The sequence below is a fragment of the Crotalus tigris genome, unplaced genomic scaffold (assembly GCF_016545835.1).
Source record: "Crotalus tigris isolate CLP2741 ecotype Arizona unplaced genomic scaffold, ASM1654583v1 scf7180000019563.1149672, whole genome shotgun sequence".
NCBI classification, from domain to species: Eukaryota; Metazoa; Chordata; class Lepidosauria; order Squamata; family Viperidae; genus Crotalus; species Crotalus tigris.
The window spans coordinates 251025-268784 of record NW_024097595.1 but is presented as its reverse complement, the minus strand read 5'-3'; the positions used below and the strand labels follow the sequence as shown (position 1 = coordinate 268784).

Below are 17760 nucleotides of genomic sequence, written 5' to 3'. Positions count from 1 at the left end.
TTTTCATTTTGAAGTGAATGTTTTATATGCTACTTCCTTCTTTGAAATTAAGTTCTGTGGTGATTGACCTATGCCTAGATGTACAAGGCAGTACTAGAGTCTGAAGTTTGTTGACCAACCCATGCCCTTTTCTGCTTTCCTGCTACAGTATATTTTTAACAGAAAAAATTGGTGAGACTAAGAAAAAAATGGTTACTAAGCTTCCACTTGAAAATGTCAGTGGGCTGCTGTTTAAATTGGAAGAAGCAAACCCTCTGAACTCTTTTTGGGCTTGCAGCACACAGCAGGAGCAAATTCATTGATTTGAGAGCTTTTTATCTTCAAGGTAGGAATTTGGATGTGTTGTGCCTATCAAGCGCCAAACAATCTCTTAGTACTTTAATCTCAGCCTGGGTTCTTCGTAATCTCACGCTCACAATCATGAAAGAATCATTATATGAAAAGCAAATAGTTAAATCTTTTCAAGTAGCTTCTTATAAAATGGACTTTAAGAAAATGTGAAAGCTATTTATTTATTTTTTTGGTCCTTTATATCAGTCTTGGCTTCATAGAAAAGTTATTGCAGTTTTCCTGCTATATGTTTTAGAAGTAGTTGGCCATTGCTATCTTCTTAGGGCTAAAAGGTGAGAGTGACTGGCCTGGCCCAAGGTCACTCAGTTGGGTTCCAAGCTTAAGACAGAAGTAGAATCCAAATTCCTTCTACTGCAATATCTTAACTCACAGGTGTCAAACTCGTCACGTGACATGGCTTGCCGGAACTGGGGGGCACGGTCTCCGCATGATGCAGCTGGCCTGTGGACCGGCAGTTTGATACTCCTGTCTTAACCACTAGACTAAACTGCCTGCAGAAGAAAATATATCTCACTGAGGCAATTCTGTTAACTTTAGAGAAGCTCTAACAGATAGATTAGGCAGGAAGAGAAAGAGAAAACTAGAGAGCTAGACTTGACTTGACTGAGGCAGATTTCATAGATGAATAGAGAATTAAATATATATGTCCCATCCTCTCTATTTGTTAATTTTTTAAAAAATCACCTCCAAGAAAATTATTTGGGAGAAATTGTTTTATTTATGTCATTTATAATTTTTGTTACTTAAACAACTAAGCAGTAACGAATGGCTAAGCAGTCTTTGTAATAATGATGGAGATGTTTCTTAGTAACTTCATATTTTTACTTTTTCTGAGGGATTTATAATCTTCTCAAATGGTCTTTGGCAAACCTCAGAATGATCCTGTTGTAGGTTGCCTTGAGTTAATATTGTGAAATGAGTGGCTATGTAAATAAATTCAATCAATCAATCAGTCAATCTATGAAACGGTCTTCAATTAATATGTGGTGAAGACTGGAAGTGCAATTAAGGCAGGAAGTACAGTAAGCCAAGAAAAATTGTAAATTATAATGTTCAGATTCTAGGAATCACTATTCAAAACTTGCTAGATATCTTTGTCTTCTCTCCTTAAAAATGGAGGAGGTTTGGAATCAAATTACGCTTATTGCAAACTCAGTAAAAACTTAACAGGGAATTTGGCTCATCAAAATCGGCATTATTGAGAAGAAACCATTTGGAAAAAAATTGTATAATTATAAATAATTACAGGATAACCCAGTTGAATACTATTTTTGGCACCTTTCTGTTAAATGTTTTAAAGAAATACGGTACATACATATTAAAAGTGGTTGCTGAGACCAAGCTGCAAAGTATTCATCCTTAGTTTTGCTAGCATTCATTTAACTATGCCCCCTGCCTCTGTTTCAGTCACTGTATATCTATTGTAGTCTTCTCACATACACTTTTGTCTTCTTAAATATTTCTACTCAAGTCCAACTCTTCATTTATTGCAGTCCTAACCTATATAATAGTGCAATTTTAAACATATAAGGTCAAATTTTTTTTGACAAGATGTCAACCGAACTATAGGGAGAGGAAAATTATATACCTTTATGAAATAAATATAGCTATATATTCAAAAGAATAGCTGTCACTAACAGTGGAATTACTGATGTAGATAAGCATTTGTTAAAACAAGTGTGTGCGTGTGCATATGTATGTGTGTATGACTTTATTTTGTAAATATGAGGTGTGCAAATCTTATATAACGACTGCATAAGAATGATGGTGATAACATCTCTTATGTCTTAGGATTTCATTTGATGGTTACTAAAGGAAGTCTATAAATGTTCATCTAAATTAATGCAAACCCTTTAGTGTTTTCTAATGCAGTGCATTTTAGTCACTAACCTAGGAACTGTTACTGCTTAAAGAGCATAAACAATTATCTAGAATCATGATTGTGATGTTGGGTTAATGGCTATGTTATGTTGTATGCCATTGCAGATATGTCTTCTCCTACAATGAAGAAACCTGAAAAGCCTTTGTTTAGCACTACATCTCCTCAGGATTCTTCACCAAGACTGACTTTCCAGCATCATCATCCAGGAATCCCAGGAGTTGCACACAGTGGTGAGGAAACAAAAGTGATAGAAATGCAGGAAAGTTGGGCAAACGTAATGTTAATTCAGCATATAACTCAAAATTATATCAGATACTCTATGACAGTGATGGCGAACCTTAGAGACCGAGTGCCCAAACTGCAACCCAAAACCCACTTATGCATCATCGAGTGCCGGGTGGGTGTGGCCCATTGGCTGGGTGTGGCTCATTGGGTGGGCATGGCCCATTGGGTGGGCGTGGCTACGGTGGTAACAACAGACTGGGTGGGACTAAAAAGTCCAATCAATGAATTCCAACTTTGCAAGATCTTTTTTTTCCCGTGAGAAGTTGAAATTGACTGATTGAACCTTTTTGTTTTTTTTTTTTTTGCACATGGCAGTGGAGACCTGAAGCAAAAAGGTTTTATAAAACCCAGCTGAAAGCCTAGGACTGGGGCAATGGTGCGCATGCCCACAGAGAGGGCTCTGAGTGCCACCTCTGGCACGCATGCCATAGATTCGCCACCACTGCTCTATGGTTGCTTGGAAAATTTCTCTTGCTTCAGCTGAACTATATTTCTTTAGCTAATGTAAACAGTATCACGTTTGAAGAGACATCCGTTCTATCACATCCAGAGGAGTTTTATTTAGGTCATGAGAGGCATAATCTCAAACAGGACAATCATTTCAGTTATGAATTGATATGTAGCTAGATATATCATAATACATGTGCACTCAGATTGGTACATTATTGTTCTCTTCATTTTAAGAGACATTTAAATGAAATTCCTCTGTTGTCCTGGGAATATATTTAGGATTTGAATAAGAAATTTATGTATTGTTAAAAGTGTGTGTGTGTGTGTGTGTGTGTGTGTGTGTGTGTGTGTATACATTATATATTTGTTATTAAAATAATATATACTCTTCCCGGAGATCGAAGATTGCATCATTGAACAAATATGCCCGGGATTCGTACACACAATATATATTTGTTATTAAAACTATTTGTGAATAATCAGAAAAATAGTATAATAAAAGCACATTGAACAAGTTTGATGTGGTTAAGGCATCAGGCTAGAAACCGGGAGATCATGAGATCTAGTGTTGCCTTGGCTTTTAAATAGGCCATTGTAGAGATGATGTATTGTGGAAAGGAAGACAGGTGTCTCTGGTAAGATAGTAAGCTTTGGCACATTAAAAGCTAAACCTTCCCTGCAGCTCTTAAATTCCTGTGAAACTGATATAATGGACAAAGTTCTGTCAAGTCACGTTTGGGGCTTTCCATAGTCATTCCAATACTTTGAGTCTGACTCAGTATTATACACAGGTGTGATAAATGCACAGGAAGTCATTCCAACCATTTATTTAATTACTACATTGTGAACTAATGGTACTTTTGAGATTCCACCTTGTGAATTGTGTTCAGTTTTGGGCATAACAGGGATTCACTGAAGTTGAAACAGTTTCAGAGAAGCTGATAAGGGGGGTTGTTATCTTTAGTGTTAGAAAAAGACAGCTGAAGAGGCCATGGTAGCATGCTTTAAATACCTGAGAAGATGTCACATCAGAGAAGTTCAAGGTCTTTCTTATTTTGTGAAGGTTGTAGAATAATAGATTCAAACTATAGAAAGGTAGATTAGCTTCCTAACTGGAGCAGCAGTTTGGCAGTGGGTTGACAGTCATTTGTCTGTTACATAGCTATTTAAGCGGATTTGGGGGAATGCTAAAAAGAGGTAGAATTTATTCTATTAAGTCAACTATATAGGATAAAAGATTGACCAATGACTAAGAAACATTCAATTTTTAATTTATTTCAGTCGTAGTGAAACACTACATTTGTGCTTTTAGACTTCTAACATATTTTTAAAAGCTTTGCGAATAGAAAAAAGACTTGTCTTTATCATCAGAAGTGTACGCAAATTGAACAAAATTATATTTTGAATGTGGAACAAAACACTTAGCATTTTTATTGGGATAGCTCAAGCAGGATTTTACCCTTGACGGCTATCTAAAAATTCTCCAATATGTTGCTGTATTTATTTACTATCAAATTTATAAATTATATTTTTATCATAGTGATTGTAAAACCTGAAGGCAGCCTACATGTGCAACTAAACTATTTACCCAACAACTTTAATTTGATGTTCAGTATCAGATCAGCAAGATAGCGGCAATAATTATTTTATTTATATCTTTATTTATTTATTTAGTATATTTTTATAATTGCCCATCTGATATGGGACTCTGAACAGAGTTAAAAAAATACCAAAGCAACAAAATCACCCAAAAAGTAACAACTTAAAACCATTAAAAACAATGAAATCATTGTAAAAAACATGATCTACAGGAAAGCACATTCAATTTCACTAGCAATGCAGCCACTTTGTAGGCTTCATATCCATGTTGCCAGATTCCCAGCCTCAATGGTATAGCCATGGTTTCAGGCCTTTCTAGATATTTTATTCCAGTGGAGTAGCTATATGGCTATATTGCAAAGAATGAACTGGTGTAGCCATCTCCTAGAGCAGTGTTTCCCAAACTTAACAATTTTAAGGCATGAGGACTTCAACTCCCAGAATTCCACAGCCAGCAACGCTGGCTGTGGAATTCTGGGAGTTGAAGTCCACATGCCTTAAAATTGTCAAGTTTGGGAAACACTGTCCTAGAGCTCACTTTATAAGATGAATCTATTCAATTTCCTTCTTCCTCTTCCACATTGCTTCCCTTATGTAGTTTACTTGAGCACTATTAGTTCATGCAGCCAGATAAACACATGGTATTGATAGCATTGATTCTGTAACCTCATGAAATAAATATGGAATTTTATAATGATAAAGCTCTATTCTTTTTTGCTTACTCTGGAAGATGTGTCAAATATGATGGTCTCAAACAGTTTAGCTCCATAAGTATGGTGAAGATGTCCTATTATCTATTATTTATTGCCCTTTCTCCTGGAAATCTTTGAACTTTAGCTAGACATTATTATTTGTAAAAATGTAAAAAGCATTTTACTTGAGATTTTATTTTGCCACAGTTGATTTTAGTCCTTTTTAAAATGTCTGGGGACATGCTTATTTTAATAAAAAAAAGGAAGTGTCATTGATATATGTTGATATTTCAAGAAAACAGTTTGGTTTTTTCTCTCTCCTTTAAGTGTGGAAAAGGAATAAGACCTTAATTAGCAGCTTATAGTGTTCTTTAATGAAAGTCTTTTTTAATCTTCAAATTTTCAGCTGTGTAAGCGTATCATTTAAGAGGTAGATAAATAATAGGAAGGCCTTTCTCTGAACTGAAGTGACATCATTACAGCCCTTATATCAAGGGCTCTTCTGATACTGAATTTTCTCCACAGTCATGTTTATGAGAGGAGTAAATGGATTTTCATTGGCCAGTCAATCTGAATTTTCCTGGCCTTGTGCTAAGGTTTTGTTATCATTTGCTTATTCAAATCATGGCAGGTCCCAAATATAATTTAAGAAGAAGAATTTGTCCTTTCATTTTCAGATTTTATGAAAGCCCCTACAGATGAACTGTTGTTTAGCAATGTAAAGCTTGAGAGCATTTGAACTTCGTGGTCTTTTGATTGAGCCAATTTTTTTTTTTTTTTTGGCCAAACCCATAATTGCCATTGTGAAAGAGGATATCCTTCAGAACAGAAGTTTAAGCATTGGATAAGACTGGATAGACCTAATCCTACTCCCTGTTTAACCCATTCACTGGGGATTTTGGGTCAGTCACTCACTCTTGCCCCAACTTTATTGTTGTGGGGATAAAAGGAAAGACTTAAGATTATTTTTACTTTTGGATGGGTTATAAAAACAATTTAGCCAAGGGAAAAAGTAGATGAAAGTGGAACATAAAAAATACATTATACATTATACAATACGTTCTGCATTAACCTCAAGTTTGAAGTAAGTCTTTTGTAAGGCAGAATTTTTATTTAGAGTATATTGCTTTTAGGCCCTGATCAGAATCATCCCTGGCCTAAGTAATGATAGAGACAAAATGACTTGTACAATATTAAAGCTAGAAGCAGTGAAGATACCACTCATCATAACAGAGAAATATATTAGTAAACTAAAAAATAATTTGTGTGAAATATGGTTGTAAAGCTATACCCTATTGTAAAGCAATACTAAAGCATTGCTTTGCAGAGTGAGATGGGGGGTATATTAATTACTTTATTAAAGCTTTATTTATTGTCCATATGACAATATCAATATGATAACATTTGTTCATTTTTTGCTCCCCATTTCTTGTTTATGTTTTTATCACACAATATATCTTACATATAAATGAAATGATATTAGTGATTGAATTATAATGCATCTGCCATCTCTGAGATGCTAACTATGCAATAACAAAGTATTCTGTACATTCCTTTTATTGCTGAGGACATTGCTAGGTTTTTAGATTTAGCACAGAATCTCATGCTAGAGAAATGCAAGGAAAAAAAATCTGTATGGGATATGATAGCCTTTTTGTTCAGAGAGATGCTGATCTTGAGTGAAAGATTTTCCCAGGCCCTTAAGTTGAACATTCATTACCATTTTCACAATGGCTTGCTAATTATTCGTGGTGTTATTGCTTAGTAATTATTCTCCACCCTCCCACCCTCTCCCATGCATTAGCTAGGGTATAGCGGAAAGTATTGTTGGATCATTTGCTGTTTCTTCAGACTCTGTCTCTTAACGTTCAGTAAAAAATGTTTTATAGTTTTAATTTAATTTATTTGCCTTGGTTTTAGATCGTATTGGATAACTGAAATATATTTTCAGAAATGCAGTGCTTTCTCTGTGCAGAAATATGCACAATAAAGTAAATATGCACAATAAAGCAAAATTGCTGCACTAAAGAAATAATTATCTCCTGAGACACTTGGAGTATAAAGGACTAGTGGTTCAAAAGGTTGTAGGTTAAAAATGGGAGGATGGAAAGAAAATAAATAATTTCATATAATTTGATTTAGATTTTTCTTTACGGTCTTATGTGCTGAATTTTATTATTAAAAAGATCCTCAATAACTTGTATTTTTCTTTCTTTCTAGTCATCTCAACTAGAACTCCACCTCCACCTTCACCATTGCCATTTCCACCACAAGCTATTCTTCCTCCTGCCCCATCTAGCTATTTCTCTCATCCAACTATCCGATATCCTCCTCACCTGAATCCTCAGGATACTTTGAAGAATTATTCTTATGACCCGTCCAGTCCACAAACCAGCCAGGTACTGTAACATCCAATAATATGATCTTGGGATGAATGGTCTTGGGATGAATAGAAAAGCTGTTTCCTGTAACATATTTCATATTGGATGCTTGCATTTGTTTTTGCCCAGATTGAATCTTGTAATATAATTGAAAAATCTTCAGCATTTTGCTATCATTTAACCATATAAAAGATGGTTAGCCACTAGTGCTTTTTGGATCATTAGCTGATTTTGGAATGGTATATATAGATGAGGACGCATAGCTCTTTTTCGAAAATTCTGAAGATAACATAGGATCAGAACAAGCTAGGATTTCTTTTTTCTAAACTGGGAACTATTCTGAATCTTTGCTTTGTGTATTGTATGAAGGGAGCTGGTTGAACATGTACCTTTTCCTACTTTCTTTTTTAAAGTCTGCTAGATCTTTGTATTTAGCTTATAGCCATTTATGGCAGTTACTGTACATAAAATAAGTCTGAAGTGCTTGATTCAGAGAAAAGTCAAGAATGTGCTAATGTAAACACACACAAAAAGAGCATGCAAGCCTATTTATAGTTTGCTATTTACATAAACTTTTGAATTGCATACTGCTTTTCAGTATTCTGAGAATATTTGGCAAGTGTTTGATGTGGTGGAGAAAGGTAGCAGTGAACTGTATAAAAAAATTGAAGATGAAGTGATTAGTTTTGATAAGAACAGTTGCACATGATTATATATCAGTTCAGACATGTTTTTAGCATGGCGATAATGCAATTTTTAAACCAGTGATTTACAAAACACTTGGTTCCAACTGCCTTCTTATAATATCGTCCACATGTTGCATGTGTAAATTTGTATAATATCTGAAAAATAATGTACACTTTATTGCAGTTTTTAGTTCCTATTTGTTTTGTCTCTCACATAGAATTTTCTGACATAATTAATTTTTTAGGTTGCTAAATTTAATTTGGAGTTCAAGAAGATTTTGATTGATACTGACAGTAAAGCATTTAGTTTCTAAGCTGCTTCTCAATTTTGCATTTTTCACATTAAAGTACAATCATGGCAAATGTCTATAAAAGTATAACAGAATGATAACCAAAACTTACAAGCAATAATACAGAAATGTCAAACTCGTGATGTCACATGACGTCGCGCAGCGTATCAGGACAGTTTTGCCATTGCCGGCAATGGAGTGGGCGCGGCTTCCGCATGATGCAACCGGCCTGCGGGGCGGCATTTTGACACCCCTGTAATAATATAAACAACCATTTAAAAGTCAGCAGTACAAAGTTTATGTTCTCTTATTAGAACCAAGTATGCAGACTGAGTTAAGTAATATCTGTTCTTCAAAAAGGAGATCTAGAAAATTGGAGCTAGCGGAGATTCAGAAAATTGCAAAAGCATGACTTGCTTGATATCCATCATACCTCCTTCCATAGTTTTGTTATTCATGCAAGAAGAAGCATTCTGTCAAATACTTAGAATCCACATTATTTAGGGCTTTACACATTTAAGACCAGCAGGTTTAAATTTGATTTGGAAACAATGTAAAACTCATTAAAATTCTCCTAAAATTGACAATAGTGCTTTATATACAATCCTAGTCAGCAATATTTTAATTTAACCTATCGTACGTAGCTCCACATTCAGCATGATTTAATACTCTTTAGAAGTTGTCAAATTATGTACTGGTAGGCCTGTAATAATCAGGATGGACATGCTCAAGTTATGACCATAATGGAGCATGTCCATCACAGCTTTAATTCATGGTGGTGGTAAAGCAAGTTGGTCATGTGGCTGGTCCAATTTTATGACCTTTTTGTGGTAATTGTTAAGCAAATGATATTTAGAAGTAACTAAGTAAATGCTGTGACTGTGATATGCTGCAAACAGCCATAAATGCATACCAGTTGCTGTGAGCTGTGTGCCTGGTCACAAGATTGGGGGGGAGGGGGAACAACGTTTCAACAGTTACTAAGTTGCTGACTGTAAGTCAAGGTCTACCTGAAATACTATAGCAAATTCCTTATCTAGTTATGAATGAGGTAACCAGAGTTGTTCATATGTTCTCATTTGATTCTAGACAAACGTTATATCCAAAACAACTTCATAGTTATTATCTTCTACTTTCAATAGAAAGATTATTTTCTAAGATAGATGATCCAACATTTCATATATCCTTGATTCTAAAAATACGTATTTTGCTTACTTATATAGAGCTGGAATTTAGCCACTAGGTACAATTTGAACGTTGATCTAATGAGAACTACAAACTAATACTATCCAGTAATGATACATACTAGCAATGATGGATAGCTCTGAAAAAAATATTTAAATTTTTTATGAAACTGGAAAAACTTTGAAGATAAGTTTGACCCCCTAACGCAGAGATAATCATGGTTGAAGAATAGTCTCCCAGCACCACCTTCTGGAACATGCATATGGTTAAAGAACACAGTAGCCTATTAATTATGATTTGGATATTCTGGCTATTATGTATGACAGATATTTGCTTCTTCATCAAACATAAATTTTTACATTCATTTTTTAAAATAAAAATAAGCCATATTCTAAGCCAGTGTTTCTCAACCTTGACAATTTTAAGGCATGTGGACTTCAACACATTTCATATTAATATATAATTTTTAAATTTGGCTATATTAGCAAATTTATAATATTAAGAGCTTTAAAAAAATTACTATTAGTTCTCTACTTTTTGCTGTCCTGCTAATTGTATCTTTAATATTGGGAACATAATTAGGAAAGAATAATTCCCAAATATTAATGTGATTTGAGAAGATATTTCTTCCATTAAATAATTATGTGTTCATAATTTTATTAGTATTTTATTTAAATTATAGAATGGCAGAATCTGGACATTAAACTAAAGTATGGAGTTTAAATTCTTCGTTGCAGTTTCTTTGATTCACACATCTGTGTCTGGTCCTACCTTCATGTAAAAATTTCTAGAGGTCAAATTTGGTAGGAATCTCTTCTCCAATTTGGAATGCATGCTCAAAAAACGCTGCTCCCATTGTTGATTATACAATGCAAGAATCTAGGAATTTTAGTACTTTGTTTTCTGCAGGTCTTTTTTCTTACCTATTACTGTTTGATTTTGTTTAACTTTGGCATTTTTCTTTTTGCTCTAGCACAGTGACTATTTTGCAAAATTTACCTGCTACTCTTGTACTACATCACTTGATTTTTCAGGTGTTGCATAGAAAGTACTTTTGAAATTGTAATAATAACCTGTTGGATAGCTGGAAGAAAATTAAATTCTCCTGAATTAGTGCCAAATCTTGATGACTAAAAACAAGATATATTTATGTACTAAATGAAATGTCCTCTACTGACCACCAGTTGAGCCCATCTAGATGTTCGGAGAAGGTACTGAAATATTCTGCAATTCCTTTTGTTTAGAACAATTTCCTAAGTTAAGGACGAGTTCTTTTTCTAACTCTGTCCTTAAGCTAAAATTGTATTTAAAAAGTTATTTAATCAAATGTCATCTTATTATGAACTGCTGAAAACAGCGCAGACTGCATGCAGACCTCAGGCAGAAGTGGGAGATGTATACATGCAAGCATGGAGGTGTGCAAAGCATGAACCAAGGAGGGGGCTGGACTTGGAAATGCAATGAAGGAGCAGTAGATGATCCTACGCTGTTCAGCCATAGCCTCCTCTCCTGCAGTGCACCTACCTTTCTTTTCTTGAAATAGATTGGTTGGTTGTCCACCATTTTGAGTACTGCAAGTAGTCCATTTGTACCTAGGGATTGTTCGTAATCCAGAGGTTCATTATCTGGGGACTTCCTGTATTCAACAAATGTTTGTAAAGTCAGTAATTTCCTTATGAAATAAATCTATAGTTGCCTAAAGACCTAGTATGTCCTAATATTGTGAAAACAATTGCTCTCTCCTTTACATTTTCATAAAATAGGACTTTGGGGAAATTATATAAACATATACAATTATATTTAGCTGTATCGTAGAATTAGGTTAGAATTACATTCTGCAAGATTGACAACAATGTAAATACATTGGCATACAGTGATGCCAAGTTTTTTATCCAGTAGATTGTAGTTCAAAAATTTCCTTTTTCAAAAAGGATCAAGCTCTACCCAATTGCAGTTTGAGCCAAACCAATATGCATTCCATTTAAACCCATGTGATTATAATAATTTCCAAAATTCCACCTGTACAAAAACGCCATATTAAATTCCATTATGCTTTTCTCACCTCGCAGCATATTCATTCAATTTTGTTTTCAAGTAACTCTTGCGATGATATTGTTATTATTCATAATGTAAAAAAATCATAGTGTGATATTTTTACTTAAACTCCCTCAACCATTGTGTAATATTAGACATTTAGATTAAGATCACTTAAAGTTAAAACTCCTAAAGCAGTTTTTAAACTAATTTCTTGTCTTTTGATTTTTAAGATTGTCATAGCATTCTGTAAGTAGAATTCATTTAAATATATAGAACTAGCAGGTATTTATCTGTAGTTTTACAGTGTAACATTAATTGCATTTAATTCCATGTGACTAAATATGCAGGAAATTAAGGCTGCTTCTGCTAAATCAAGGAATCTTTGGCTTTAGGATGATTATTTTTGTACAGCAAATATTTGTTAAGGTTTAGGACAAGCAATTGTTGTAGATATATTGAGAGTGCATACTAGAGAGAATAAGTTTGATCTTTAGAGAGAATTTATTTCTTGAGCAGAAATTAGTTAGAATGGAAAACGTTTTGCAAAAGCCATAAAGATTTTTATTGACACCAAAATTATAACAGTAACTAGACAACTATAATAGTAAAAGCTGGTTTTGATTGGAAATATGTCTATCTCTTAAGTAAAATACTTGTGAGAATTTGAACTGTGGAAACTATTTGCATTTTTAGAAATTTAACAAGAATGTATTATAAAACATATGTGAAGTAATTTAATTTTTCTTTATTCAGGATAAAATTATTCTATGGGGGGCATTTTTTATACATAAGATCTATACCACAGGTCGGCAACCTGCGGCTCCGGAGCTGCATGCGGCTCTTTGAGCCTTCCCCTGTGGCTCCCAGCCTCCTCTGCCTTTGCAGAGACAGAGAGAGGCAATTGTGCTTCCCTGCTTCTCTCTCTCTCTCTCTCTCTCTCTCTCTCTGTGTGTGTGTGTGTGTGTGTGTGTGTTGTGTGTGTGTGTGTGTGTGTATGTGTAAAAGAGAGTGCACTCACATTGTTCTCCGAGGAGCTGAAAAGCTTACTGGGCGGAGCTCCTCCCTTTGCTGCGTCTCTGCAGAAAGCAGGAAGGGCAGGAGAGAGCTAGCTAGCCCAGCTAGGCTGACTTAGGAATTCTGGGAGTTGAAGTCCATGAGTCATAAAAGAGACGAGGCTGCCTACCCCTGAGATTGTTGGAGAACAACTTGAAGCTTGCCAGGTGAGCAGCAGATGGGGGGGGGGAGAAAGAGAGAGAGAGAGGGAGGGGGAGAGAGAGGGGAAAGAGAGAGAAAGAAAGAGAGTGGGGGAAGAGGAGTGGCAGACCAAGGGCAGAGAGGAAGAGAGGGAGAGAGACAGAGAGAGAGAGAGACCCTTTTGACATCTAAAATGAAGATAACACTGCATATATCCTTTTTTTATCTATGTGTGTATGTAATTTTATTCTCTTAAAGCATTCTCCCGGTGATCATTGTTTTAATAGTATGGATATTCCCAAGAGTCATATTTTTACTTTTATTTTTAATGTGTGTGTGTGTGTGTGTATATACACACACACACACACATACACAAACACTCTCTCTCTCTCTCTCTCTCTCTCACACACACACACACACACACACCTATAATAAAGATAAAAAAGGATATATGCAGTGTTATCTTCATTTTAGATATCAAAAGGGTTTTGTGGCTCCCGGTGTTTTGTTTTTGGTGGGAAACGGGTTCAAGTGGCTCTTTGAGTGTTTTGGGTTGCCTACCCCTGATCTATACAATTCAGTTCATAGAAAAGAGGTATTAGCTTAAGTTCATTTGGGTGAAATGATGAACTTGTTTCTTCAATTGTTAAGTCATTTAAAATACAATTTTGTAAGCAGTGATGCAGAATTAAGATGACATCTCAGAATATAATTATTGTTTGTGGAAAGCATGCTGAGAAATCCAGATACCTTATGGTTGGCATATACAGTAAAATTTCCAACCAAGATAGCCATTATGGCCAATTAGGCTAACCCACCATCCTTTGTTCCACTTTACAAAAATGAACATATGCTTAACAGGTACTTCTAAATTACAATCTACAATATTTTCTATATAATATATATTTCCCAGTAGTTTGGATATGCTGCTTTTAAATCCTCTTTTCCTGTCCGTTGTATTCCTCTGCTGACTGAGAATGAGAAGTTAGATTCTTCTTCAGTTGTTCTTCTGGACAGAAATTGAAACTACAAGTTCTTCTTAAATAAATTGATATAATTGTTAGTGTTACCTTTGTGCGATTCAATGAACAGCTGTTTCATGATTAGTGTGTGTGGCTAGTTAAACAAATATTTATTAGAATACCCTATTTTTCCCTTTGTGTACTATTTTTTTCATGACTTATTTTCCGGTTGAATGATTAGTTATCTGAATGTGTGTTGCCAGTTGTTTTTACAGCTGAACTCAGATTCTGCAGGGGCATTTTTCTGTTGGTCTTTTTGGGGAATAAGTGTGAAGGAGTAGCATATTCTTGTATTATTATTTGGTGCCCTTAAATAACAAAGGGGAAACTCCTAGTAAATTTGCAAGAGATTTCAGTAGCTGCATAAAAACTAAAGCACACATTGTGAAATAAAGAACAATATGTTAATAGTGTTGGAAATTCAAAAACACTGTCATCTTATTCTTAGCAATGGTAGCATAATAATTAACATAATACTCATTCCTGCATAACCAAGTAGGTGTTTGAAAGTGGCCATTGTTAAATTTGTGATGAAAGCAAGTGAAAGAAAAGAGAGTTCACAAATCGGTTATGTTTGGAAGCTTGTTCATTCATTTAGTGGTTATTTTTTTTTTATGTGAAGCAAAAAGAAATCTAACCATTTGTAGTCCAGAAGAGTATCCCATTTTTTTGAAGTACAGATGTTTGGGACAGGAGACTGATTGTTGTATATTGTTGAAGATAGTTGTAGTACTTGACTAGATCTATTTAATTAATTAGAACATTTATTTTTTTTTGCCAACAGAATGGATTCAGGAAGTTAATGAGACTAGTATTGCCCATGCATTCCTTGAAATATAATTCTTATTAAAACAAAAACATTTTTTGTAGGGAACATACTTTTATAGTGCTAGCAAAAGTTAGAAAACATAATAGGAAACACAGAGAATAACCAAAAGTGCTAAATATACAAAGTTATATTGCAGTGACCAATTACTATAAAAGTAAATTTTAAATTTTAAAAAATGTAGACATAGGTAGAACAGTGTAAAGAAAGATACTAGATTCAGCTGAAGGACTGCAAATATTCTTCTCTTTTTAAAATAATGAAATGCTGGTTTGCTTGAATTAGAAATGAAACATCAGTGACTATGTTTATATATTCACATATGTAGGATGGTTAGTTTTTGATTGACCATATAACAAGAGGACTCTGGGATGGAATACGAGCTATATAAAAGAAAACGAACAAAATAACAAAGAAAACAAATAAAAATATACCAATATTTGATAAAAACTAAAAAATTCTATATGCATGTTTTCCAGATTAAATGTTGTTGGCCTATGTACTCTCATTAAATAACTAAGATTGGTTGACACCAATAATCCATGACCTGTTCCACATTATGTATTTAGATTTGTATTGGCTGAATAGATTGCAATTCTCCATCTTTTGTGTCTGAATATGTAGTCAGTGTGATTCAGAAATTATGTCCTAGGTAAGTCTTCCTTTATGCTTATTGAAATAGATGTTGACAACAAGCACCAATATTCAATCTCTCATTTGCATAAATTCATTTTCCATTTCTGTAATCCCAGCTTCCCTTATTTCCTCAGTTTTTGCATTCCATTAGTTGTACTATGTCCATTGTGTTGCACTGAGCATCTCTTTCTAATTGGCCATAGAGTTCCTTAGTATCTTCTACCATTGATATGATTCATGAATTCATGCATTTATGCATGATTGGTGCATTAACCTATATCACTGGGTAGCCATTATTTGTAGTAGAAGTCACTCTGTCATTTAGAAAAAGTTATAGTTCAATCCCTAGTAGTGCCTTTTTTTGAGTATATAAATATGATAGACAAGACAGATGGATAACCCGTTTAGTAATAAAGATGTATTATCGTTGAGATATCCTGCAGAATTTGTGAAATGACAAAAGACAGGAAGCAAATATTGCTCCACCTTAAAAAAAAGTAGAAGTAAGAGATCTATCAAACTATAGATGAGTCAACTAGATATCAGTGGCTGGGAAAATTTTAGAACATACATCAAAGCAATTGATCCATAAGTACCTTGAAAAAAGTGTGGTAATTATCCAAAGTTAGTATTGCTTTTGTTAAGAACAGTGGTTCTTAACCTTTTTAATGCTGTGACCCCAACCGGTCGTAAGTCGAGGACTACCCAATTGGTTATAAGTCGAGGACTACCCAACCGGTTGTAAGTTGAGGACTTTCCCTGCCCGGGAGTGCCGTGCATGCGCGGTGCCGCCCCCTGCGCTGGCCGAGGCATAGCTGGCAAGGGGCAGCGATGGCGCAGGGCAACCACTGGCTGGGCCACCAGATGGCCCAGCCCAAGGGAGGTAAGGCACCCGCCAGGCCCCACGCGTGCCAGCAACCCTCCCTGCACCCGCCGGCCTCCCACCTCCCACCCCTGGCCCTCTTTTACTTACATTTTTAGTAGTTGCTCAGCAGGGAGGGGTGGAAGCTTCCAGACAGCTCGCTTTCGCTGCAGACAACTTGCAGCACCGTTTGCAGACTGGGGCTTTTGGCGGGCTCAGCAGGGCAGAGACAGCCTGGACAATTCCTATTGGCTTTCGAAAGCCAATAGAATAAAAGAGAGTAGCACAGCTAAGGAAAAGGGGGAAAAATGGCAGACTGCATTGTTTGGCGACCCCCGTGAAATGGTCGGTTGACCCCAAATGGGGTCGCGACCCACAGGTTGAGAACTGCTGGTTAAGAACAAATCTTGCCAGACATATTTTTAACTGAGTAACTTCCTTAATAGAATATGAAAATGTTGCATGCCTAATGTATAAATTGATGTGAATAAATTATTTGACAAATTAGCCTATCATATGCTGATTAACAAGCTAGTTAAGTGTGAATTGGATTCATGAAATTAAGATACATAGCTGGTCGAAAACACTAATTCTCTGTCTCTCTTGTCTCTCTGTCACTCACTCACTCACTCACTCACTCATAGATGAAAGTGGAGAGAATTCTTATTAAATTTGCTGATAAAACAATATTGAATGGAATAGTTAATATACCACAACTGAAATTAAATTAAAAATGACCACAATGTTAGAAAGTTTGGGTCAGAGTAATAGAAGCTGACAATTCTTCACTTAGGAAGCAGAACTCAAATGGACAGGTAGAAGTAGGGGACTACTTGGCTACTACTGTATGTAGTAACTGTTGACTGCAAACTCAATATATGTGGCTGCCCCCCCCCAAAAGCAATGTTAGCTTGCATCAGGAGAAATATATTTCCCAACAATAGGAAATAACTATTTAATTATAGTTTGCTTTGTTAAGATCTTACACTGAATTCTGAGTCTATTTCTGGAAACACTTTTAAGAGATTCAGAAAAAAAATAAAAAATTTAGTAAAGGGCAGTTAGAATGATTGGAAGTATAAACAGGTTCTCTGAATAGATACTGAAGGAGCTGGATATCAGAAAGGATGACATTTCCCTAAAAGGTTGATACATACAAGAAAATAAAGAATCTTCATATGATCTGTACTGCAATCATATTTATAAACATATGGTTTAAAATAGCCCATTCAAATCAACTTGCATTTATTTATTTCTGAAACATCCAATTTAGTATGCTTGGTGTACTTTCATTAGGCATTAGAATCTATTCTGAAACATGAGCATTACAGATATATGCAGAATATATTTGTTAGTGGTAAATATAGTAGGGATGTGCAAAT

At 35.1% G+C, this 17760-nt stretch overlaps 1 protein-coding gene across 13 annotated transcripts in view; it reads left to right on the top strand.

Annotated features, from left to right (window-relative positions):
• The window catches only part of NFIB (nuclear factor I B), a 335263-nt gene that overhangs the window by 266880 nt on the left and 50623 nt on the right, over positions 1-17760 (top strand). For all 13 annotated transcript variants that reach the window (XM_039363696.1, XM_039363695.1, XM_039363703.1 and 10 more), the window contains exons 7-8: positions 2338-2463; positions 7480-7658. In XM_039363696.1, the coding sequence (XP_039219630.1) occupies positions 2338-2463; positions 7480-7658 (305 nt within the window). The remainder of the gene's footprint in view (positions 1-2337; positions 2464-7479; positions 7659-17760) is intronic.